Raw genomic sequence first — 25,497 nt, 5'->3', positions numbered from 1 at the left:
ACTATGCTACTTGCTGATAATATTATATTATAATACTTGTTTAAAACAAGATGTATTTAAACATGAGTATCTTAAAAATGTACTGCTTACACAGCTCAGATAAGCATGAGATTTACTTTTCTGTAAGCAAACGAAATATTTATTCATTTGTCCTACACTATAACTTTCGCTGGCTCTTGCACAAATTGTCATTCAGCTATTACAATTAAATTCACATTCCTTGTAGAAACATTGAGTCTGAGCTAGAGAATTAATACATTGTCTTTATTATTCATATTTACACAATACAGTGATGTTTGGGTAAAATTAAAAGAAAACACACTTATAATTCAGTTCTAAATATTTACAACTGCAGATTAATTTAAAACATCAATTATTTTGTTAAAATGAAAATTGTTGCATAGATACTTGATCTTATAAAAATGTCCGGCGGGGGAGGGGGGGAACAAAGGGAATGCACATGTAAAACCTAGTCTCAAGATTACAAACTTCTGTACTGTATATATTGCCAAAAAACCTTAAAGATTATTTTATTTATCGACCCACACTTTAGGGATACTTGGCTAGTTTTGTTACAGTATCCTGAAAGGAACATAATGAAATATTCTTTTTTAAAAGCAAAAGCAGCATGACATGGATGAGAAAATCTGTCTAAAAACAAAATCTTAATCCTTAGAGAGCCCTGTCCTTAAATAATGTTGGTTGAATCTGAAGACTGACATTTCCTTTCTCTGACTGTTTATCTCTGGAGGGGCAGGTAGGTTTAGTCCCACAGTACCCCAAGGCAGTACAGTATTTAGTTCACTTGAAACTTCTGAATACATTCTGTCTATTCATTTTAACGCATATAATATCTTAGATGACTCCAAGCACATTTCATGAGTTGATGTCATACCTTAGAAGAATAGGGTTTTCCCACCTGGAACTATTCAGAAATGTATAGCATTGCATAACCTTCTCCGTCTTCTATTCTTGTGTTTTATCAATAGTAGCATTCTTTCTTATTTAATGGATAACTATAACTTCTATACAGTTACAGTTCATAAAAGTCTACTCTCTGTCATGCTTCTTTCATTAGAGTGAATGGTCTATTGTCTAGCACTTTGCTGCCATCTATTTGTCAAAAAGAAAACAACAATATCACCGAAAACATTCTGGGGCAGCCCTGTAGGCCATGCAACAAAATCCAAAACTCACAAAAGAGCGATATCTTTATTGGCCAACTAAAATGCAGGAATACATCATGCAATCTTTCAAAACCTCACTGGCTTATTCATCAGGGAAACATATGGCAAATCATACAAAGGTCTATATTTTGTCTCAGATGTTATTTATAAGTCATTTCCGACTTACGGCAATCCTAAAACAATCCTATCATGCCCAGGATTATCCAGTGGGTTTCCATGGCTGATCGAGCATTCAAAACCTGGTCTATAGTCATAGTCCAACACCCATACGATACCACGCTGGCTTTCATAAATATGCCATGTTATAAAATGGATCGCTAACACTCACACACATTGATTGTGTTAGTATATAATCAAACATGAAGCAGCATGAATTCATATTTCAGTGTTTGTCTATGAAAAAATACCATGGGAGTGTGGGAGATGAGAGTTAATTGCAGAAATTTTCAAGACAATGTACATCTACACTTGCTGTTCAGATTAAACAATTCAAAACTGAACATTTGTTTTAATTGAATTTTCTGAAGAAAGCAGGATACTGTGGCAGCCAAATGATCTAAACTCTGGCCTTTGGCTGTATCCATATCAATTCTGTGTTTGTTTTCCCTTCTCTTGGAGGACTGTCTCAGATACAGTATCTACATAAAATAGATGTTCATGGATGAAGAGATGTGTGCTACATCAGTATTTACATGCACCGCCATAAGACAGCGACATTGCAACAGCAAATGTGAAAAAATTGTAACATTTAACAATTTGTTTAATATACTTACTAAGTGCTACTATATTTGTGTGAATGGTTTGCTCATCATTCTTAAAGCAATGACAAAGATCTATACAGCCCGACACAGGTAATGAGTCCACTATATACTACCATTTCCTAAATTAATTTTTGTCAAATTATCTTTAGAAATATAAAGATGATTTATTTAATTGTAAATGAACATATTTTAGTTATCAGATTTGCACTACTACTGTTCAAAAATATGTAAAGAGGTACAGGTGAAATGTTTATTTATTTAAATTGGAACATCATTACCTATCATGACAATTTATTTTTTAAAGCAGCATTTAAATCTGGACTTTAAAAAAACCCTAAATGGCCGATATGCTATTACCATTGTTCAGTTTTGTAGCTATTACTATAGAAAGATGTAGAGTGAAAACTGCTCAAGTATATTTACCTTCTGGAGTGAGATGTACATTTCCAACTGAGTCACCTATAAGTAAGGAAGGGGCTGCCAGGGGGGAGGAGGGGAGGCACAATGGCATGGGCGGGCATCAGGAGGTTTTTTTGTGCATTTATGTTTGTAAATGTTGTGAATTTATATTATTGTTTTTAGCATTTATTTTGTAATGTCTAACATTTTCCTTGAATGACCTACATTTTGTGGTGCCTTGTCCTCCATTCTGGTTATGACATCCGGTCACTCCTCCACTGCTTGGCCTTCTCCCAAGGAAGAGCAGCAAGGAGGAGGATGGAATTAATATTAATTATTAATCAATTAGTAAATTATAATACAGTTGGCCCTCCTTATAGGTGGGCTTACCTTCCATGGCTTTCAACTTATGCGGAAGGCAAGCCCTGGCAGAAATAATGGGGCAAGTACACGTGCCGCACGCCCTGTGTGCCACCTCGAGCACTCGGCCCATTATTTTCTATGGGGCTTGAGCACACACTCTTTTCCCCATATGTTGGGGGGAGGGGTCCGGAACGGATCCTCCACATATGGGGAGGGCAGACTGTAATAATAATAAACAATTGGTAATTAAGTGTAACAGTTAATTAAAATCTATCTGCGACCGATTTAGAAATTTAGCCGATTTTAATTTTGGCCCTTACCTATGGCCAAGTTATGCAGATCTGCTCTATAACAAGGGGTGGTAGAGAAAAGGGAATGTCACACTCATTCACCCACAATGGCCCCAGCTGCATGTGCCAGCAGCCAAGTCTCCTTCCTTCTCATATGTGTTTAGTGTTGCCACTGTCTCTGCAGTCCGGGAGAAGGCGCAATCTGACCCCTAGGCTGACAGGCATCTCTGCCTCTGCCCATCTGCCCCTGCACTCCTCATCTGATGAGAGAGGGGGCTGCGTGTCCTTTCCATCTCCCTCCCAAAGTACTGGCTGTCTTGTTAGGGTAATGAGGCTTGAGAAATATTGGGTAGTTTGTAAACAAAGAAGGGAAAGAGTGAAAGAAAATATGTCAGAAAGTCTTTTGAGGCAGGAATGAGACCAAGCAAGCATAAGGATTCACTCCCCATACTGCAGGAAAACAACATTTATGGCAGGGTTCTCTCTTGGTGACTTAAATCATAAATGACTTATATAACTTTCAAGTGTATCAATCGGTGTAGGATGATGGGAATTAGAGGGCACCGATATCTGAAGGGCTTGTGCCAACTATATGGGACACTAGCTAGCAAAATGCATGTGTGATGTTTTTAAGGTATTACTGTATCCTACTTTCATTTTTGTTGTATGTTTTTATCTATCACTATATTGCATATTTATTTCTTTGTCAGCCACCTTAAAAATTTGTAAAGGTATGGGTATAACTTTTTTAGTAGTAAATGAATGAACATAGTGAGCATTTTTATTAAAAAGTGCTTTGCTTAAATGGGAGATAATTAAGCAAGTGCTTAATTTTTTATTTGCCCAAGATTATAATACTGTTTCTTATCAATGTTGCAACAAAATAAATATGAGAAATTTTTTGACATTATTATATTCTACACTATTTAACATACATAGTGCTTTTGCAATCCTTTAACCAACATCAATATGCATTAATGTCAATTACAAACAACTTATTCAAAGATCCATGGAGACCTCCTCCCAGGTAAGCAGTTAAAAGTATGCAAATTATATAATGACGTAAGTTGGCCCTAGCAACAACAACACCTTATTTATCTAATCTAGCTAGAAAAAATAGAGTTTGTCTGTTTTTCATTGCTACTTAAATCGGTGGTCCATTGACTGGTGCTGGTCCTGAAGACGCTGGCTGCCAATCCCTAGTGAACTTCCAGGAAAGAAAGAAATAATTGTACCCAATGGGCACAAATATAGTGCCAGGACCTGCAACTGTGGAAGAGAATTATCTATTTTATTTTATTTTTAAACTGGACCCAAGGCAGCATACAAAAGACTCTTTAAAGCAACACAATTTTCAAAACAGAATTAAAAACATCACATTAATCTAACCTGTTAAAAATATAAGATCATGAAAAATATTCTACGTTTAAAATACTAAATCACTTAAAACACACAAAAACAATACCTGAATAATAAGCCGCCTTGGATTCAGTTACGTATTTTTATGTCTTTCATTTCTTTCACACTGTGATATTTGTTTCTTTGACAGTCCACGACATTAGATAGCTTAAGATGAACTATTATAGACTCAAACACCCATTTTAAATGAAGCTGTCTCCTTTATAAAGAAAAATAACCTTTCTTTTATTGCTCCACAGTTTTATCCATTGTATGCATTTATTTATAACAAAAATGATACAATTAACTAATTCAATATAAGAATCTTAAATTGGCCTATTATGATAATATATGATTTATAGATCTTGTTCAGGCTAAACAATACTTCTTTTACAGCAACTATTCAGGATTTATACAATGTGAACAACTACATATTTACGAAAAATTCCAAACATGATTAAGCTTCTTATAAAGTTATAGCTCCTTTTAGATCCATTAAAACAATTTGTTTGGACAGGTATCACTGAACCTTTGTAGACTGTTTCTTTTCACAAAAACAAATACCACAGTGTAGAAGAACTAAATGCAATAAAAACCATGCTAAATCAGTCTTTAAAGCAGCATGTTTTTACTGTTAAGAAGGAACTCTAAGCTCCACTGTGGCCTCTATGACATGAGTGCTACCCAACAAAAGATAACATCACTCCCAACATGAGGTTCATTTAGTTGTTCATCTTCCAATGTCATATATGTCATCCTTCGTGAAAAGGCGGGATATAAATTATTATTATTATTATTATTATTATTATCCTCTGTCAGTAATGCCCCTGTGACTCTAGATTTGATAACTAGGACTGAGGCTATGCAAGAGCATAAAAGGACACAAATGGCAGAACACTTTAATCTTGATGCATAATCAATTATCCTTAAATTGCTGCTTTGGAAAAAGAGAAAGAGAAAGAGCTGAGTGAAGGGTATATCCAAATATGAATCCATTAGCAGGAGGTGTAAATGTTAATATGAGCTTTCATCACAAGTATACACATAAAAACAGTGTTTTCCCCAGGAAATTTTCCCACAACAGGCTTGATGATCAAGGAACCATACTTTATTGCATGCACACCTCAAAACTAATCAACCCAAGGATTTCACATGTCAAGGTGAATCTTCCTGTCCCCTATTTCATTCTGATCTTACCCCCAATTATGTAATGGTTCATATATACCTGTGGCTCAACACTACATTTCATCAGTAAGTCTGAAGAAGTAGATGGAAATTCATGAAAGCTCATGCTAAAAGAAATCAGCCTCAAAAGTCCTACTAGATTCTACCTCCCAACACATTTTTCCCATGTGATCTACTGAAACAGATTAACAGGGCTATTTCTTTAAAACCAAGAAATGAATAAATATTGCTATCTATCTCTTCAGTGCAATATTTTTATGTGCATAAAAGTGTGATAATTCAACTCAATAGGCTGCACACTGATTTTACAGATACTCTTCATGATATTTTCCCTCTGTCAAATCAGAAGGAGGCTCTAAACCTAAAAGACTTACTCTGTGTGAGTGCTTTCACCATCTCACATGATACACTGTCATCATATCGGAACAAGATTTGGATTTGTCCAAGGATTCTATTTATCTGTGCCCCAGTACGCATGGTTGTACAACTGGGTGATATCCCAGAATTATAGGTGAAATGGCTTCTTTAGAATCTAGAAAATAAGAAGACTCTGTACACTTGCCATATTGAAGCAGACATCACTAAAGATTCAGGAAAGCATTTTGTATACAGTACATTGGGCCCTTGGGATCCACTGGGGTTTGATTCAAGAACCCCTCATGGATACCAAAATCTGTGGATGTTCAAGTCCCATTAAATACAGTGGATAACAAAACTGTGTCCTTTATGTAAAATGGCAAAATCAAGGTTTGCTTTTTGGAATTTATATATTTTTAAAATATTTTCAAGCTGTGGATGCTTAAATTCATGGATTAAAAAAATCTGTGGCTATGGAGGGCTGACTGTATTAAATATAGACTTTTTCTCACCTCCAAACCAAAATGTTGTATCTTCCCTTTATTAAATCCTCCTTTACACAGTGTTACACATACTCACAAAATCTGCTTTAAATAGTTTGAAATAGTATTTTGCATTCCTGTACTTACAGTACCTCTTTCTAGTACAGGGAATCACTGGTGCTCCCCACTCCCAAATCCCAAGGCTATTGTCTGAATGTGCATATGGCAGTCTCAGGCTTGTGTGGGCAGGTATCATGTGAGATGGTGAAAGCGAATAACAAGGATCCACTATATACTTTCTTGACCCAGACTCAACCACTTTACCTATTTTGAAGCAAGAGCTTCTCTTTTCCCCCAAAAAAGGTGGGTCATTTTTATAGTCTGTACCATTCCACACTATAGAATGATTACCATGAAACCATACCAGAAACCACGAAAAGGCTGTGTGCTAAACAAACTGAATGAATATAAAATATAGAGAAGAACCCTCTCTGGATGCGAACAACATGTTTTAAACACAAAGAAGTATGTTAAACCATTTTGTCAAGGATGATCAACAGAGTTAAACATGCTTAGGTTTAACAGTTTTTAAAAGTCTGCTTTTCCCACCTGGCCCTTTTGCTGTATACCTCTGCAGAAATCCAATAAATAGCTCATGAAAGTGAGCAGATCCTCTAGAATGCAGCTTATTGGTGGGCATTCAATGTAGCATATTTATGAGGCATGGGGAGCAATAACAGAAGGGAAAAAAACACACCTAAGCGCAGAAGTGTCTGTTGCTTATATTAGTGCTCTGATGCATCTGAGACAATGTTTAAAAACAAAGAATTATATTCAAACTGGCCAAAGCAAATGGAATACATGTCAATTAGCTGAGTTGAAAGGCAGACACAAACACACACTAATTTCTCCTTCCCATTATTGCAACATAACACATTTTGTGTGTGTGTGGGTCTTCCAACCCCCAGGAGCAGCCTTTAGAAGGGTGCAAAGGCTTTAGGGAGTGTGTGAAGCAATGGGAAAACCCTTTTACACACAGCAGCTTTCCAGAGATTTGGATCCCATCCATATTGTTTAATTTCTAGGCCTAACCAAAATAAAAATAAAAATAAAAAATAGCGATAAAACACACAGGATGCTGACTTCTCCTCCCCCAAGCCATAAACAAACATTTAGTAATTACTACTATAGAGAGCCAGAGTGGTGTAATGCTTTGGGCACTAGACTATTACTCTGGAGACCAGGGTTTGAATCTCTGCTAGGCCATGGAAATACACTTGGGCAAGTAACATTCTCTTAGCCTCAGAGGAAGGCAAAGGAAAACCCCCTCTAAAGACATCTTGCTAAGAAAATCCTGTGATAGGTTGGCATAAGTTGGAAATGACTTGACGGCACACAACAACAGCTACTATACTACTTACTTTGACATGGCTTTGAGCTCCAAGGTTGTAAATTTCAGAGGGCTTCACTTCATTAATTATCTTCACTAGGCAAGTACTGTCTGTGAGATCACCATAATGTAGTTTCATGTCTTCAGGTGAAAAAGAACATAATCAGAATCAGGATCGTGCAGATGTGAATATTAACATATTCCAAACAGTACGGTGATCAACATGCAGCACCCTAAAATTTTACAGGCCTGAATGCTGTTAAATTTGCAGTCCTAAATTTATTAAACCCAATCACTGGGATTTACCTACATGTTGACTCACCATTCAACAACTGAGATTCCACTGATGATTCATTAATTTTCCTTATATTTGTTTCATTAATAGTTTCTTTTGAGTTTAAGACTGGCAAGTATTTAACAATCCTAGAGCTACACAGACCTCTATTGTGTAATAATAACAAACAGTTATCTTTATGGTTGACAAAAGATTCCTTGACATGCCATTTCCTTGGTCTTGCAAGTTATGTGTCCATCTCCAGGTGACATCTCACATAATCAGACCGGATGTGACTGTTAGTCATATAATCTATCATACCATGTGTACTAAAGACGCTCATCTTATCCAGTCTTTTAAAGAGTTTACCACTTATACTAAAACATGGGGGGGAGTAACCCAAATACACCCTCACCAGAGGAGTCTAAACAAGTGCTGCACTGTATTTGCCATGTGTTTGGGAAGAGATATAAATCATGTACAGTGCGCCCGTACCATCCACAGCTCTCAGCCTACACAGAAGCCACGTGTGGGGAAAAAAAACAATTGTGCTGCATTGTGGGCTTGTCCCCATTATTTTCAATGGAGTGTGAGCATACGCCCTTTTCCCCTTATGCGGAGTGTGTGTGTGTCTGGAATGGATCCCCGTGTAAGGGAAAGGTCCTCTGTATTCTGCTGATGTGTTGACTATACATCTGCCCATCAGTCCTGTTTCTGCTGTACTAAATTGTTTTAGGTGTAAAAGCTTGGAAAAATGTGTAATCAAAGCACAGTTTCCAAGCCTGAGCAAGGAAGACCTCTATTTCACCAGTCACCACAGCTAACTTCTCTTATACAAATCTTCCAATATACAACACTATTGACACAAATAAAAATGCATCACTTATTGTTCTTGCATCCCACCTCATATCTAAAACAAACTCTTACTTCCTTCTATGTGAGCCTGTGGGTTCTTGTAAAGATGTTCAATCCGTCCTGTATTAAAAGAGCTCGATCTACGAACAATTCCATGCACCTGTAATTTAAAGGATATAACAAAGAATTTTTCAGTTTATTTGTGTTTTATTCTATATTTGAGATCACTGTTAAAAACTGTAATGTCCCTCTGAAAAACTTTCAGTTCACATGACCCATATATTCAAGTTACGCTTAACAAGGAAATGTTTTCTAGTATCAGAGCCAAAATAGATGTAATGATGTGCCCACTGCATGACACACTATGTACTGTCCCTATCTTATAGAAAGGATGGAATACAGCCAAATGTGCCCATGAGAAAAGAATAGAGGGTGACAAACACCACCATGTATGAGTGAAGAATGCAAAGCCTTTGTTTTACTTCTTAGCAAAGCTTACACACTTGCAAGTGACCTTCACTGGAAGAACAAGGCTTTTGCTGATGAAGTCACCTCCCCATCACCACTTTTTCAAGGCACTTCAAAATTGAAAGTTCAAACATTAAACACATGGAATTACTATTATAGGGTCCTGTTTGCCTCTCAAATGCATATGACTCATGACCCTTGCTCAAACTGGAATGTCTAGACCAGCTTTTCCTAGCCAGAGGCCCCAAGTTGTTTGGTCTACATCTCTCCCATAATCCTCAACCATTTTAGCCATGCTGGGTGGAGATGATGGAAAATGCAGTCTAAAATATTCAGGAGGCACCAGGTTGAGTAATGCAGATTTAGGTAATGTCAAAAGCGCACACTTTTCTTCATTTTTATAATGGCAGATAGTGATGCAGAATACAAATGTCCCTTTTCAAAAATTAAGTGTATCACAAGAAGATATGAAATGTACTTTAAAATACCATGAAACAACAGTTTTACACGGTGCAACAAAGGAATATAGCACCAAAAACATGTTAACATTATAAAACTGGTCAAAAGTGGGCTGCAGTTTACTTTCTCTACAGTCCACTCACTCACTCCAAACAATACCAACAGAACAGCATAAACAATTTCTTCCATAATTTGTTTAGTGGTTGAACAGCAGAAAGATTATGAATATAAAGTCTCTTTTTCTTTACCCAAAAACATATAAGTTATTCCGGTAGCTGTTTCAAAATGAGTGAGGTTTTCTTCCTCCCATTTAAAAAACGTTGTACATGCCTCCATAATATGCTCACTTTGCCTTACATTTGGCTGTTTATCTGAAACTAGCAGGAAGTGTGCAAAAACAACTATACCCTGAGGACTGAAGGGATTCCACCATTAGGTCCTCTATGATAAATAGCACAATAAGTTGGCATGAGTACAGACTATGCTGCATAGTCTTTGTTAAAGTTTTGATTTGTTATCTAAAGACTGAGTGGAAAACATATGCTGAAAGGGACAGGAGAAGGAAACTCTTTCCAAATTATTCCATGAGTCTGCGGTCAGTCACCAAGACTAGTCACTCACCTCATAGCCCTTTTCCAGCAGGAACTCTGCCAAGTATGAGCCATCCTAGGAAGAATAAAGATAGGAAAATGTTATGAAAATGTTAGAACTAAGGCATCTGTTTTTAGATATTTTAGGCTCCCTATGCCTTTAACAATATTGTACCAGTCCTGAACTATAACAAAAAGCATATATGGAATGTATACTGAACACCAATATTTGCATAAATGTCTTTGGCACAGAACCTGCCAAAAGAAAGTAACTGGACATTTCAATTCATACACTAATTCATCTGTATTTCATGTTACAGTTATCTATTCTCCTCTATCCTGCTTTGACCCCCCACATACACACACACACAACCATTGCATCTACTATTATCTTTCATTTAGTTTTTTATGTTAAACAATTTTCCCAAGGTCATCATATGTCATATATGCAATTATTATTATTATTATTATTATTATTATTATTATTATTATTATTATTATTATTATTATAGTTTATATAGCACTGTCGATCTACACAGCGCTGAACATACAAATAATAAAATCAATAAAATTGAAACCTGCCAATGGCATACATTCTATAAAATACATATAAAACAATAGGTAATAATACAAGATAGAATTCATGTTTCATAAATTCAAACATGAAGCTAATGCACATATCTAATCGGTAAGGGGGTTTTGTTCATGCATTCTAAGATTCTCACCCACCTCCCACCTGAAACCAGAATGCTTACTAGGAGCTGTACAAATCTTCTCACAGTTTGCATTACACAAACTAACAAAATGTGATTATCGAGAATGACAGATTGACAAGTACTGCTACAGTTAGAGGAAAATACCATAAAAACACAGATTAATATTAGAAAAGACCATGACCCATAGCCTCTTGCTGAAAAGATTTAGAAAGCCACCATACGTATTCCCTTTTTAAATTCTTTTTTCCCATTCATATCAAAGAGAAATAAAGTTGTTTTATCTGTAAGAGATCCAGCATGGTGTAATGGTTTGAGTCTTAGATTAGGACACTGAGAGACCAGGGTTTGAATGTCTGCCCAGCCATGGAAATCCACGGGGTGATCTTGGGCAAGTCACACTCTTGCAGACTCAGAGGAAGGCAAAGGCAAACACTCTCTGCTCAAATACTGCCAATAAAACCACATGATAGGGTAGTGTCAGGGTTGCCACAAGTCAGAAATGACTTGAAGGCATGCAACAACAACAATTATTATTTATATATAATAATGTGTCAAACTTAACTATAATGCTTAATTTGTGTCAGGGTATCATACGCATTGTGTGGAATAATACCAGTTAGATCTTAAAATATAAATCAGCTTTCTTTGAGCAAAAATAAATAAATAAATCTCAAGACTTATTGTGGTGCTTTTTCATAGGCGTACTTGCTCTAATGATTAAAGAATAACTAACATGGTTAGTCAGTAGCATACCATGTATACAAATTTCACTCAACATCAAATACATCAAAATTCTATTTTAGAAGAATATTTAAAATACTGATATTTACTGTTCTATTTCAGTTGCATAACATGTTAAAATCAAAGATGAAAGTAGCGCAAGATACAAAAAGAGAGAGGAAGTTTAAGATCTTGACTGTTTTGAGTGATGATGTGAAACAGACACAAGGACAACTGTATGCTGTCAATAAGGTCTTGCTTTTTTCACTCGGGCTGTTTCTCAAACTTTCCAACCACACTGGAACTTTATGAACTGGCAGTGGCATTCACTTCCCTTGCATTTCCTTTCCAGGTCTATCAAGTGATAGAACATGACATGACAATGAGTGGGAAACAGGCAACTGTCAGAAGCTACTGGTTTCTGATTCCAACACAGTACTGCTGATTACCTACAAAATGTAACTAGTGAAGGCTTACTTCAAGATACATTATCACAATCTTTTCATACTATTTCTCTTTTTTCTTTCAAGTGAGGTAGTGGTCAGTGAACACTGTACTCAAAAAAACTGATTAAATTGTCAACCCTTATCTTTTTTTTCTTCTAAAGTTTAAGATAATCTAACCAGAAGTCAATGCTACTAAGGTAACAGCTCTCTGGCCCTATTCACAATATGAATTGTTCTTTTACAGTTAAATTTTATCAGTGTCTATCCCCATTTTCTAACCAAAAAGCAAAACACCAACTGCCTAATGGCCATTTACCAGCTGTCCTTCACCAACTTTATGCAAATGTCCTCAAATAGTCAACGTTCACTCTAGCATCCATTTTCTCTTCCCTCCTTTGCTTTATACTCAGCAATAAATTAAATAATATTTATTTTACTTTACTCCTCATCGTCACTGCTGGTGCTTCCTTCAGCTGGCAAGGTTGCTAAGGGCTGAGTCACCACCCTCCAGCTCTTCAATTCCACTTCTTCCACACAACAGAGCTGAGCCATGTCAAAACGTGGGAGGGAAGCTATCCCGAAGCACGCTTGCCAGTTTGCTGCAGGGCACCATGGCACATGGCTTGGGAACTACTACATTAACCAGTTTGTCAGTTTGCATGGCACAGCAAGGCATGATTAATCAAAAATTCACGTTCTTGAAAGTTTCCAAATTCCACAAGCCCATGACAACGATCCAAAGCGGAGGAGGAGCACCCAGGCAAGGCAATCACTGAGACTGACTCTTTTCACAGAGGAGCATAGTGAGCAGGGAATACCCATTCCTCACATGCTTCACTTTCAGTTTGACTGAGTGAATGAAGCAGCAGAAGCAAGTGATAACTGGATAACTCACGGGATCGAAGGAGAGATTCACTCTGAAAACATGAAGATGAAGCAGACTGACTGCAATACAAAACTGTCTTCCATAATATATTATCAGTGGAAGAACCTGCATTTAAAATGTCATGTTCAAAGTTAAAATGGAGCAGGAAGGAAGTTTACTACTTGCCAAACCTTCTTGCAAAATCCACATACATTTCATAATGCTTTTCATATGTATCCCGCAGGAGGAATGCTAAAATTGGAACTGGCCCCAAGTCACCACATACCAGACTGAACCTACAGGTTTTAGAATAAAATATAGTGGGCCCTCCTAAAATGTATTTTTGTAGTCATACAAAATAATGCACACACCAAGCTGAAAGCTGGTACCAAAAGTTCAAGAAAATGGTTAAATCTTATTCAGACACAAAATGTAGGGAGATCATTCACTGGTGGAAATTTTGTTTGCCTTATAGTTTTTCTACAAACCAGTTGTTGTTGCTTTTTTTTTAAAAAAACTGATGAATGCTAACATATTATGTGAAGTTGAAGACTTTCACCGCCGGAATCCATAGTTTTATGTGGGGGTTTTGGGCCATGTGGTCACATTCTGAAAGAGTTTATTCCTGACATTTTGCCAGCATCTGTGGCTGGCATCTTCAGAGAATGCTGGCATGGAAGTGAGTGGGGTATATATACTGTGTGACCCTTGGTTGAGAGGAAGTGATTTACATGATAATCTCTGTGTTGGTCTGTTGTTGAACGGCAAGGCCTCATGGTATCTATTTAATTAATGATCAGCTGTCTGCTGGGAAATCCCCCTGACCTTGAGTGGTTTTCATTTGCATGGGCTGGGTCTTGATTTTGGTGTTTTTCAGGACTGGTAGTCAAATTTTATTTATGTTAAGTGTTTCTTCTTTCCTGCTGAAGTTGTCCAAGTGTCTATGGATTTCAATAGCTTCCCTGTGCATTCTAACCTGATAGTTTTGGCATGTTCCAGGAGATTATCGCATGGCCATTTCTGTCCAAGCTGTGCACAGGATGGGATCAGGCAGTGCACAGTTCGGACAAAAATGGTGTGCAATAATCTCTCGAGAATTTGTGTTTTCAAATACCATTTTATGCCCAGGATGGCTTATAATGTGCTCTGCTACTGCTGATATTTCTGGCTGACCCAGTCTGCAGCGTCTCTCATGTTCCTTGATTCATATTTGGACACTGCGTTTGGTGGTTCCTATGTAGACTTGTCCACAGCTGCATGGTATGCGATAAATTCCTGTGGCTGTGAGAGGGTCTCTCCTGCCCTTGCTGAGCTCAGCATTTGCTGGATTTTCTTGGTCAGTATGTAGACCATTTGGAGGTTGTGTTTCCTCACCAGTTTCCCTATTCTGTCTGTAACCCCTTTGATGTATGATAAAAATACCTTCCCTTTGGGTGTTATTTGTCCTCATTCTTATGGGTTTTCCTGGGTCTGGCAGCACTTCTGATGTCTGAGCTGGAGTAACCATTAGCCTGTAGAGCCCAGTCTAGGTGTTTCAATTCATCTTCCAGGAAGTGAGGTTCACAGATCCTTTTTGCCTAGTCTACCAATGTTTGTTTGTTTGTCCTAAGTGATGGTTGGGATTTTTGTGTAGGTATCTGTATGTTGTGTGTAGGTTTTCTGTATACTGTATGGCCCAGTTTGTGGATGACCAGGATATCCAAGAATAGCAATGTTCCTTCCTTTTCTTTTTCCATCAGGAATTGAATGTTTGGGTGGATGTTGTTCAGATGGTTCAAAAACATGACCAGATCTTCCTCTCCATGGCTCCAAATGACACCAAGGGTCACATAGTATGTATATCTATCCCACTCATTCCCATGCCACCATTCTCTGAAGATGCCAGCCATAGACAGTGGCAAAATGTCAGGAATAAACTCTTCCAAAACGTGGCCACATAGCCCGAAAAACCACAAAAAGGCTAAGATATTAATTTATTATAACACAGAAATGTAGAATAACCCATTCTTTCGGGGTAATTTTGCAGGATTCCTGTATGAAGTTCATCTTTCAAAGAAATACATTATGACACACCTACTGAAAAGTGGTTTTAATAAAAACATATAACTCTGGTAATGCTGAGCATTTTGTGGAGAACATTTGAATTACTAATACTGAACAATGGTGTATTTTGTGCAAGTCTTCCATTATGGTTTCCAAAGAATTTTTAAAAACATATTAAAAGAAAGATAATAAGCTATTTTAAAAATCATTCCAATTTTTACTGTGTCTTTTCACAGTAAGAACTATTCTCTCAATGATTCATGCCTATAGTTCAAACCAAAGTACATGAACAAAAATACTTTGAAATGTCAAGAAGTATTACGTGATGAAGAACAAGGAGAGGCAGATATTAAATGAACCAATCTATGATGCACCAATTAACAAGGCAGTATGGCTGCTTATGATTCCTCTTGTACAAGTCTGGATGGGTTGCCTGGGAAAGGAAGCATCCCTTACTCTCTTGCATCAAGGTTTGGCCCATTCCCATTGCAGCTAATCTCCACAATGAAAGAAGCCACAGAACACAGCACAAAAGAAGCTGACATCTTTCTTTGGGTGAAATAAACTAAAACCATTTTTCCTTCCTCTTCACTTTGTAAAATATAAGGCAGGCACATGTGCTTGAAATTGATCTTTCCAAAAGAAGTACTAAGAACTGGTCAAAGAATGCTTTATATTTACTAATTAGAAGTAGTATGCAAAGGAATCTTGTAGTATCTTTAACTAAAGGAAAGAAGCTGGTAACATGAGCTTTCATAGAACAGAGTCTATTTTCTCAGATATATGGAGTGGAGGTTCGAGAAACAGATCTATACAAGCAGGCTGTGTGTGAGAATAGCAACAGAAAATCAAAACATGTGGGTATGATGATGAGGTGACAAGTTCAGCTTTAGTTGAGGTCAAAGACATGAGGAAGGATGTTGACGAAAGCCAAGGTGAGTAGATAACTATATAAAAATGGTGGTGAGAGTATTGGAATGTAGTGTGATGTTGGCTGGGAACCAGAAAGGAGATGTAATGAAATTGTTAAGAAAGCCCTATGAGTTAACTACAGTTATAATGTGTGTTCTGTGCTAGGAAAGCGTTGTCTCTGTTCAACCCACTGTTGTACTAGATTACAGATTATCAAATGATATTCACTCTAATGTTTTTAAAGACTGAAAATGCTGATATCCTAATATATGTATAACTGTATAAGACTAGGTTTCATGTTTGACAATTGGAAAATTGAGCAAATCTGGCTACACTCCCAAGCATTAACGTGGCTCATACTGGACTCTGTCCTTGCTTAACTGACAAGTACACAGTCTATTTTTTGGCAGAGGAATATATATAAATTACTCCTAATGTTTTCTCTACCAGAGCCCTTGAATGTGGCCATTGTAAACCACGATTTAGAAGAGATCCAGGAGTGATCTAAGAATGCACTGGCCAGTTAGCAAAACTAGTGGAAAACACTCAACTTAGAGTTTCCAAAAGCTGTTATCGAAGTCTGTACACCAAAGGGCTTCCAGGTAAACTGTCCAGGCATTTTTCCAAAACAGTAATTAGTTAAACATAGGAGGCCACAAACGTAGAACAGATAAATAATTTTCAACAGTACTTAGTTTGTAAATTTAAAGTTAGGAATTTGAAATTATTTATGGCAACAAAAACAAATGATTGCAAAAGGATACATGTATACCTCAATTAACAGTCTGGATGTATTCCTGGGCATCACTTCTTTAACAGAATACAGTATTTGGTACCAGAAGCAGAAATAACATGGGTAGGATACAGATCACCCAAAAAGGTCTGTCTATCCGCGCCTTGTTTTGCTGCGCAAGGGAGCTGCAGCGGACAAACCGTGCGGCTCCCTCATGCAGCAAAAAGAACCCGCAAAAAGCGGGTTCTATTTGTGGCGCGATTGTGAGGCCGCAGTGCACCAATGGCGCACTTGCAGCATCACAAACGCTCTGGGACATGCGGATGCTAAGCGTCCGTCACGTCAAAATGTGTGTACAGGGCGCCGCCTTTTGACATCTCCATCACATGCTAGCGGTGAGGCCAATATGGGCGGTGCGCCCTCGGCCAACCCCAGCACGTGACGGGGGCGCTGCAAAGGACCGTCTAGATCGGGCCATGGTAAGAATAGATACTGGTTCCCACTCTGATAAAAAGAACAGTAGTTCAACATATTTCAGCAAAGTTTTTATTCAAAACTAACAGTGTGCATATAAGAAATGGGGAAAAAAACCAGTTCAGGTAAGCCACACAAAAAGTCTATCAAAGGAGACTATTCATGGTGGTTATGCAGTATACTGTATATAGGATTAGAGAAAGCATGCCTTTGGAGGTTACCTCCTAAGGAAATAAACAGCAGGAAAAGCCTGTTCTTGGTCTTTTCAGAGACAAATGTTGGATACAGTGGGAAACAGCACAGTAAATTCTGTAGACCTTTAATATGATTCAGCAGGTTTTTATTTACCCTTTTTGCACACTCCTTGTCACAGATCATTCAAAGTAGTTAGGATTCTTTGTGATGGATGTAGACAGATAATTAAGTGTCAACCAAGGATTAAGGGAAATAAGAATATATAAAAGGATAACTTTGAAACAATGAAGGGATTGGCATTTTGATGTCACGTAGCACAACCCACAGAAACCACTTCATGCCAAAATGTGTCTGCAGATGTTTTTTCCAGATATGCAAAAGGCTGGTGCTGGGAAGAAAAAAAAAGCTGCTTTTTTTAGCATGTTAGAGACTTGAAAGCACACATTTGACACTATGTCAAAAAAGAGCTAGTGTTTCATTTATTTCAGTTCAAGTGTATAGTTAAGAATCAAATTTGCTGTTTTGCTTTGGTGAAATTACTTTTGTTCAGCAGAATCCACAGAGCTAATGAAAAGTTAAAGTAAGATCACTCTCTATATGTTATACTTTATTACCAAGTGGCAGCAGTGGCAAGGAGTTTGCTTGCACAATTGTCTTTAGCGCACCGAGTCAGCCTGATTTGCCAAGTCATTTTGACTACTACTATGTGTGTACTCTGAAGAGCATCTATAAGATTCAATTAGTGCAAAATGTGGCAGCTATTATGCTAAATGGTGTACAGTAATCGTGTTGCTCCAATACTGGATGATGTGCACTAGATATCAGCTGTTTTCTAAACTCAATTCAGTGTTGACTGCATTGTAACCTTTAAATCCATAGCTACCAGCAGCTATTTCAACAGGCTTCAGAGGAATGAGATGAAAGGGCTTGCAAGGCCATCCCCCCAGCCATGCTGACATCTCATCTCTATAAAACCTCCTCTCTCCACTATCACCAACAGCAGACTGAAACATAAGATGAAATGGAAAATTGGGCCATTTCACACTACTTGTTTTTCCCCCTTTCCATTGATTCCTTTCTCACTGTGTGCGTTTGTGTGTTTGCATGAACACATGTGTGTGCAGGGTTTTTAGTTTTTTGTGGGGAGGTTGGCATGTAGCAGGCATTTCTTTTGTTTTTTTTAATAGACTGCATGTAAGTTGTGCTGAGAGCCAATTTGGCTGAGGAGTGAGATGAAAAAAGCTATAAATAAAGCAAATAAACAAACAAATGGATTGGAGCTATCTAAGGAACCACCTGTCTCACTGTGAACATGTATGGTCATGATAACCTACAGAAGAAACCCTTTTAAGGATACTGTTACCCACAGAGGCCTACCTGACAAGTATGTTACAGAGGGCTTTCTCCTGGCACTCTCCAATTGTGAAATTAATTTGCTTTCTCACCTTGCTTTTAAACAGTTTGGATGGATTATTTCTTTGTTTTGCTCTTTAGTGTTTTGAAATCAATTTTAATTTTTGTGTTAATGATATTTGATTCCATCTGTTGCATTACACCTTTTTTATAGAAAGGTGGCATGTGTCATCCTGTACAATGTAGGATCATTAAAAATGAACACCATTATGAAATACCTTCAACATATTTGATGAAAGGAAGCTGTACAGGCTGCTATTTTATGTGCAGCTCAAAACATCATGGTCTTTTTGAAGTGGACCAAGGGTATTATAATTCCCAATTATTACAGTTGGTAATAGACAAAATGTCTGTCAGATTTATAGTTTTAAATAAGAGGGGGCCCTATTTTGCCCAGAGGATTTATTGAGGTTATGCAGACCACCAATATGAAGATGGTGGGTAATCTCTACAACATATTAGCTTTTAAGCCCTTTATGTTCAAGGAGCCATACATCCCAAATGTCACTTGCTCTTGGGAAAACCCGGTCACTCCTCTTTTTTTTGTAGGGTGGACCATGCTTTATATGTCCTTTTCATGAGACTACAAACTTCTGCTGAAAAAAACTTGGGCTTTACTAGGGAAGTAAATTGTCATTTATTTTTTTCTTGTTTACACAATTTCTACAGATTTCTCACCAATGCAGTAGACATGAGTATTTTGTGCAAAAAAACACTTTTTAAAAGCAGAAAATGTCTTTTTCCATGCAGGAAATTTGCTACTATGCTTGCACCGGTTTCAGGAATTGGTTCAGGAACTGGCAAGTGGCGGGAGGCAGCTTGATGGCCTGACCTGTCACTGGCCTCTCCTGGCCCCGACATCCCTGGCCCAGCCTCCTTACCGGCTTCTTTGGCCACTGACCAGCTTCCCTGTGGCCTTTTAAATTTTTTTCCTTGGCCAGGGAAGCCAGAAGGAGGTCGCAGGGAATCCAGGGGAAGCCAGGAAGGAGGTTGCAAGAATTCTGGGTTCTATGTGACTTCCTTCCGGCTTCCACAGCCAAAGAAACTGGTAAGGAGGCTGGGCCAGGGACATTGGGGCCATGAGCGGCTGGGCTATGCCAGCTACCCAGCCCAGGCTGCCAGTGGGAACCAGGGCAGATTTGAATCCGATTCGAATCCGCATGGTTCCCACTTGGGCTGAATTGGTTTCTTTATAAATAAATCAATTCAGCCCAAAAAACACCCCATTTTACCAGCCTCTGATCCGGATTAAAAGGTAGTGGGAACACTTCCTATTTACTTCATATGAATGTGACTCTCATTCATAGGATGAATGAATGCGCTTTGTCCAAAGCCTACAGAATATGTCCATGAATACTGTCCAATTCTACACCAGCTTGATGTTGTTTCCCTCAAGCTACAGTCAATGGGAAAGAAGGGGGAAATGTTGTCTCTGCCCCTCTTTTCCTGTCCACAACGAAATGGCAGGGAACCATTTTAACGTTTCACGACTGCACCTCTAAGGTTTCAGCCCTGGTCCTCAGGTAAATGCAAATTAGGATTCTTTGCAAAATATTAATAATGTTTTATAAAAGAAAGTGAAATGTGATGGTATTTTCTTTCTTTTGCTTACAAGATGAGAACTCATATGGCTACTGTCACATAACTACATAAAAAGAAGAAATCTTCATGCAATTACAATAATCTGTCTGCTTTACAGTTTTTATGCATATTAATTGGTATATTATCCAGATGTCGGATAAGGAGGTTAACACAGATAATGATCACTTAAATCTGATAAAATACCAGACTAGACTTTAACAGAAACACACCTCAAAATGTAATCCCAAAATACACCAAAGAAACATGTAATGACAAAGTAGCATTATTATTTCGTACTAATTACAATTACTGATTGTAATCTCTTATGACTTACCTGTCTCTTAATTATGTGTGCCTTGCTACAACTTGACATTGTAAATCAACTATGAAATTTGTTCCAAGATCCAGGAAGTATGGTTTATAATGTCTTTTTTTTTAAAAACAACAACTTTACATTGCATTCACAATAATTTGTAAACTGTTTTGCTTCCCAGTTTTGGGAGATGTATTAAAATAAATCAAAGACCACCTTGTTTGAATCTGTCTATATATAAAGATTATCCTTAGAGGATGCTTCGTGTTTCTATACCATCATAAAGCATGTTGGGCTTGTGTCACAGTTTTCTCAGCATACATGCTTTTGTTGTTAGCTGCCCTCAAGTCAGTTCTAACTCATGGCGACCCTGTGAATGAGACATCTCCAAGAATCCCTATTTTCTACTGCCTTGCCCAGATCCTGCAAGTCCATGCCCATAGCTCCCTTGATTGAGTCTATCCATTTGGTTAATGGTCTTCCTCTCTTTCTTCTATCCTCTAACTTTTCTAGCATTATTGTTTTTTCTAGTGATCTGTGCCTTCTCATTATGTGGCCAAAGTACAATAATCTTTGCTTCCAAGAAGAGCTCTGCTCTGATCTGTTCAAGAACTCATTTGTTTGTCTTCTTGGCTGTCTATGGTATCCCAAGTACTCTTCTCCACCACCACATTTCAAATGAGTTAATTTTCTTTCTGTCTGCTTCCTTCATTGTCCAGCTCTCATATCCGTACATAATGGCTTGGATGATTCTGATTTGGTGCTCAGTTGTATGTCTTTGCGCTTCAGTATCTTTTCCAATTCTTTCATAGCTGCCCTTCCCATTCCTAGTCTTCTTCCTATTTCTTGACAGAAGTCTCCATTCTGGTCAATGTTTGATCCTAGATATGAAATTCTTTAACAATTTCAATTTGCTTGTTGTCTAGATTGGATTTGTGTATTTCTTCTGTGGTCATTATTTTTGTTTTCTTTATGTCCAGCATCAGACTTGCCTTTGCACTTTCATGTTTGACCTTCCTTATTAATTGTTTCACTTCCTGAATGTCTTCTGCTAATAATATGGTGTCATCTGCATATGTGAGGTTGTTAATGCTGCTTCCTCCTATCTTAACTCCTCCTTTTTCTGATTCTAATTCTGCTTTTCTTATGATGTTTTCAGCATATAAATTAACCAAGTTGGGTGATAGCATGCAGCCTTGCCTGATTCATTTGCCTTTTGGGAACCACTCTGTTTCCCTGAATTCTGTTCTGATGGTGGCCTCTTGTCCTTGGTAGAGATTCCTTATTAGGACTATCAGGTGTACTGGCAACCCCATGTCTTTGATTGCGGTCCATAGCTTGTTCCTGTATTATGTTCTTTTTTTCCTCCATTGAGCATCCCTGCCCTCGGACTGAATTTGGCTTTAATTTCTTGGACTTTTTAATAGAGGTCTCTCATTCTTCCCTTTTTGTTGGTGTCTTCTATTTCTCTGCATTGCTCATTGTATTATTATTATTATTATTATTATTATGAGAAGCTTGTTCTTTTTTTAAAAAAAACATATACAAACATTTGGCACCATGGCTGCAGATACATTTGGAAATAAAATCAGTATATACTAATAGATCTAGAACTAGAAATCAAATGCTTAGTTTCCAAATGTACCATTTTGTACTTTGATGATCTCTGCACAGTTTTTTTGAGCTTGATTTTAGATATTTCTCCATGCCTTTATTTATATTTCCTTGCCATTTTTAAGGGCATGATCTCTCAGACCTGGAAAAAAAAAGGTAGGTGTGTGTGTGTGTGTGACAATATCCTTTCCGGACTTTTTCAGAACGCCCACAGATTAATTTTTCACTTTTGGCCATATAAGAGAAAGTATTACAGTTATGTTCATTTATGGCATTTATGTTCCAACCAACACTAAAGACATCAGATCTAGCCCAATAATTCCTTACATGCACAAGAATTCCATTCAAGTGCTACCTCTTGGATGAACTGGATGAATCTGATTTTGGGAACAACAGTTTTATCGCATTAGAGCATGATTTGTGTATAGATGCAACCAGCCTTCTGAAGCCTGTAGTGACATCAGATCACTTGGACTGTCCAAAAGCTGCTTCCCAGACTTAATACAATATTAGGAAACATCTGAGACAAAGCATGGGATGGTACAATCAGGGAATTAAGTCAGAAGCTTAAGGAACAAGGAATATTTATGTATGCTTAAAGGGTTGTTTACTTCTCTCCCTAGGCATTTAAGCTAGGTAACTAAAAAAACTGCAAAAATCTTAGTGGAGCAGAAAAAGAAGAGAAGAACTATGAAACAATAAGTTCTATTGCAACGTGGCTTGGAAAGAACATCGACTACTGAGTTGTATTCCTCAATGTTACTATGTCGTTATCTAGCTGTTTATACTGAAATTTACTGACAAAGCCTTTCTGTTTAATCTATAGAGTTTTAGATCCCTTGTTACTCACTTATGTGGTTTAACAAGTTCGTTTTCCTTACCCTTGACAAAAGACCACCCTTGGCTTGGTAATAAATTGTTTTACAAGTCCAACCTCTTGCTCTCCCATCCACTTGATCACCATCTGGTATTCCATTAATAAATTCTGTCAGTGAACCTCTTCAGACACAAAGCCGCTACAGTAGGTGTGCAGCTTCAACATTCTCAAATAATGGGGAGAAATTCTTCAAACAATTAGCTAGCTATGAATGTATTATGCTTCCTCAATAGGGGGAAACAACAAAACAACTACTGTATATACTCATGTATAAGTCTAAAAATTTTAGTCACTACATAGACCCAAAAAACATGAGTCGACTTATCCATAGGTCAATGTAAGTGCTGCACTTTAACTCTTATTTAAAAAGGAACCATCCCCTGGTGAAAGGCAAAATCAGTTTTGCCTTGTAAGCACTGACCACCCCCCACTACTCTCTCACCCATATAGCCTTTAGTGTGAGCACAAACACTTAGCTCTGCTGGAATTTTGTAAGTTCTTTGGCACTGTTTTGCTTTGTTCCATTTTCTACATCCTTTGTTACATGCTCCTAAGTTTTACCCTTGACTTATCCATGGCTCATAACAAAATCCATAATTTTGGCACCAAAACCTGCCCTTGACTTATACATGAGGTCATCTTATAGTTGAGTATATACAGTATGTTGTATCTCACCTGATTTGTACAAAGGACTGGTGTCTCCATAGAATTGTAGTAAACTATGGCCGGTTACATACCGGCAGTTGGGACGTCCAGAGGACGTCCCATTTTAAAAAAGGGGCGTCTCTTCTAGATGCCCCTGAGTCTAGTACGGACTGTGTCCGTACAATATGGCGCCGGCCCTTCTACATGGCTGGCGCCATATTGACGTATCGGACGCTGAGCGTCTGAACATCGCGCGGCCCTAATGACGTCACGAATGCGCCCTTGGCGCTTCGCGACATCATCAGTGCGCCGCAGAAAGAAGCTCCGAAATGGAGCTTCTTTTTTGCTCCGCGCGGGAGCCGCGCGGTTTGGCTGCTGCAGCTCCCGCGCAGAGCAAATGGCGCTGGCGGGGGACTGCCGCAAAGCGGTGGTTTGTATCCCGCCCCGATAATATTACCTAATCTTTGAACTATTTCTACACTGACTCTATTAGGGATAAAGGCAAAAAAGGTAAAGGGTTTCCCCTGTGACAATATTATCTAGTTGTGTTCAACTGTAGAGGGCAATGATCATCTCGGTTACTTAGCCAAGGGAGCCAGCGTTGTCAAAGTGGTACCTATTTATCTACTTGCATTTTTACATGGGTCTGAACTGCTAGGTTGGCAGAAGCTAGGACTAATGATGGGAGCTCATTCCATCACATGGCACTTGGGTCTTGAACAGCTGATCTGCTGACCTTATGATCATTAGAGTCAGTGTCTTAACCACTAAGCCACTGTGCACTAGCATTTAATTATGGTATACTAGAATACTAGCATTTAATTATGGATCTTACAATATTTTATTCCTAACTCAGCTGAGCACATGATTTAAGGCAGCACATGGCAGTTTAGGTTAATGCTTATCAGATACTTACATTGTTTTAAATGAAGATTTTAACTCTTTATTAGAAATGCTAAAATAAGATTATTCTGAGAGAGGGTAGGGAGAAGAGAAGCCATGGCCTGTTACAGACTGCCAAAATAAAGCTGCTTCGGGTCTCTTTGGAGGTATGCTGTTTAAATGATGCATGCATCCTAAGAATCCGGAAGCTGCACCAAAGCTGCACTCCAGTGCTTAGGAACGGAGTGTGGCTTTGGCGCGACCTCCGGACTCTTAGGACCCATGCATCATTTAAATAGCATACCACCAAAGAGACCCGAAGCAGCTTTATTTTGGCAGTCTGTAACAGGCATGGGATACAGCCAGCATTTACCTCCCTCAGCCATGAGTTCCTTCTGTCCACAGCAGTTGGACCTTTAGCTGTCAGTATTGAAAATGAAGTCTTAATGGATTTCTCCCTCTTTCTACATGGCCCATGTTTCTGAAAAAGCTACTTTAGCAAATTGGGGAACCTTCTGGATCAGTGGAAGAGATGAAAAAACACTCCCTCCTTTCCATTGACAGAATTACTCTGAACAGAACTCTGTTGAGGGGATGTTATCACTGGCAG

The 25,497-nt window shown here is 38.1% G+C and overlaps 1 protein-coding gene across 2 annotated transcripts in view; it reads right to left on the bottom strand.

Annotated features, from left to right (window-relative positions):
- Nucleotides 1–25,497, bottom strand: part of GMDS (GDP-mannose 4,6-dehydratase) — a 348,578-nt gene that overhangs the window by 293,711 nt on the left and 29,370 nt on the right. For both annotated transcript variants that reach the window (XM_042466035.1, XM_042466034.1), the window contains 3 exons: nucleotides 10,490–10,534; nucleotides 9,014–9,101; nucleotides 7,844–7,953 (listed from right to left, as the gene is read on the bottom strand). In XM_042466035.1, the coding sequence (XP_042321969.1) occupies nucleotides 7,844–7,953; nucleotides 9,014–9,101; nucleotides 10,490–10,534 (243 nt within the window). The remainder of the gene's footprint in view (nucleotides 1–7,843; nucleotides 7,954–9,013; nucleotides 9,102–10,489; nucleotides 10,535–25,497) is intronic.

The sequence above is a fragment of the Sceloporus undulatus genome, chromosome 4 (assembly GCF_019175285.1).
Source record: "Sceloporus undulatus isolate JIND9_A2432 ecotype Alabama chromosome 4, SceUnd_v1.1, whole genome shotgun sequence".
Taxonomy (NCBI): domain Eukaryota; kingdom Metazoa; phylum Chordata; class Lepidosauria; order Squamata; family Phrynosomatidae; genus Sceloporus; species Sceloporus undulatus.
The sequence above is the reverse complement of the archived record's forward strand: the minus strand, read 5'-3'. Positions and strand labels throughout refer to the sequence as shown.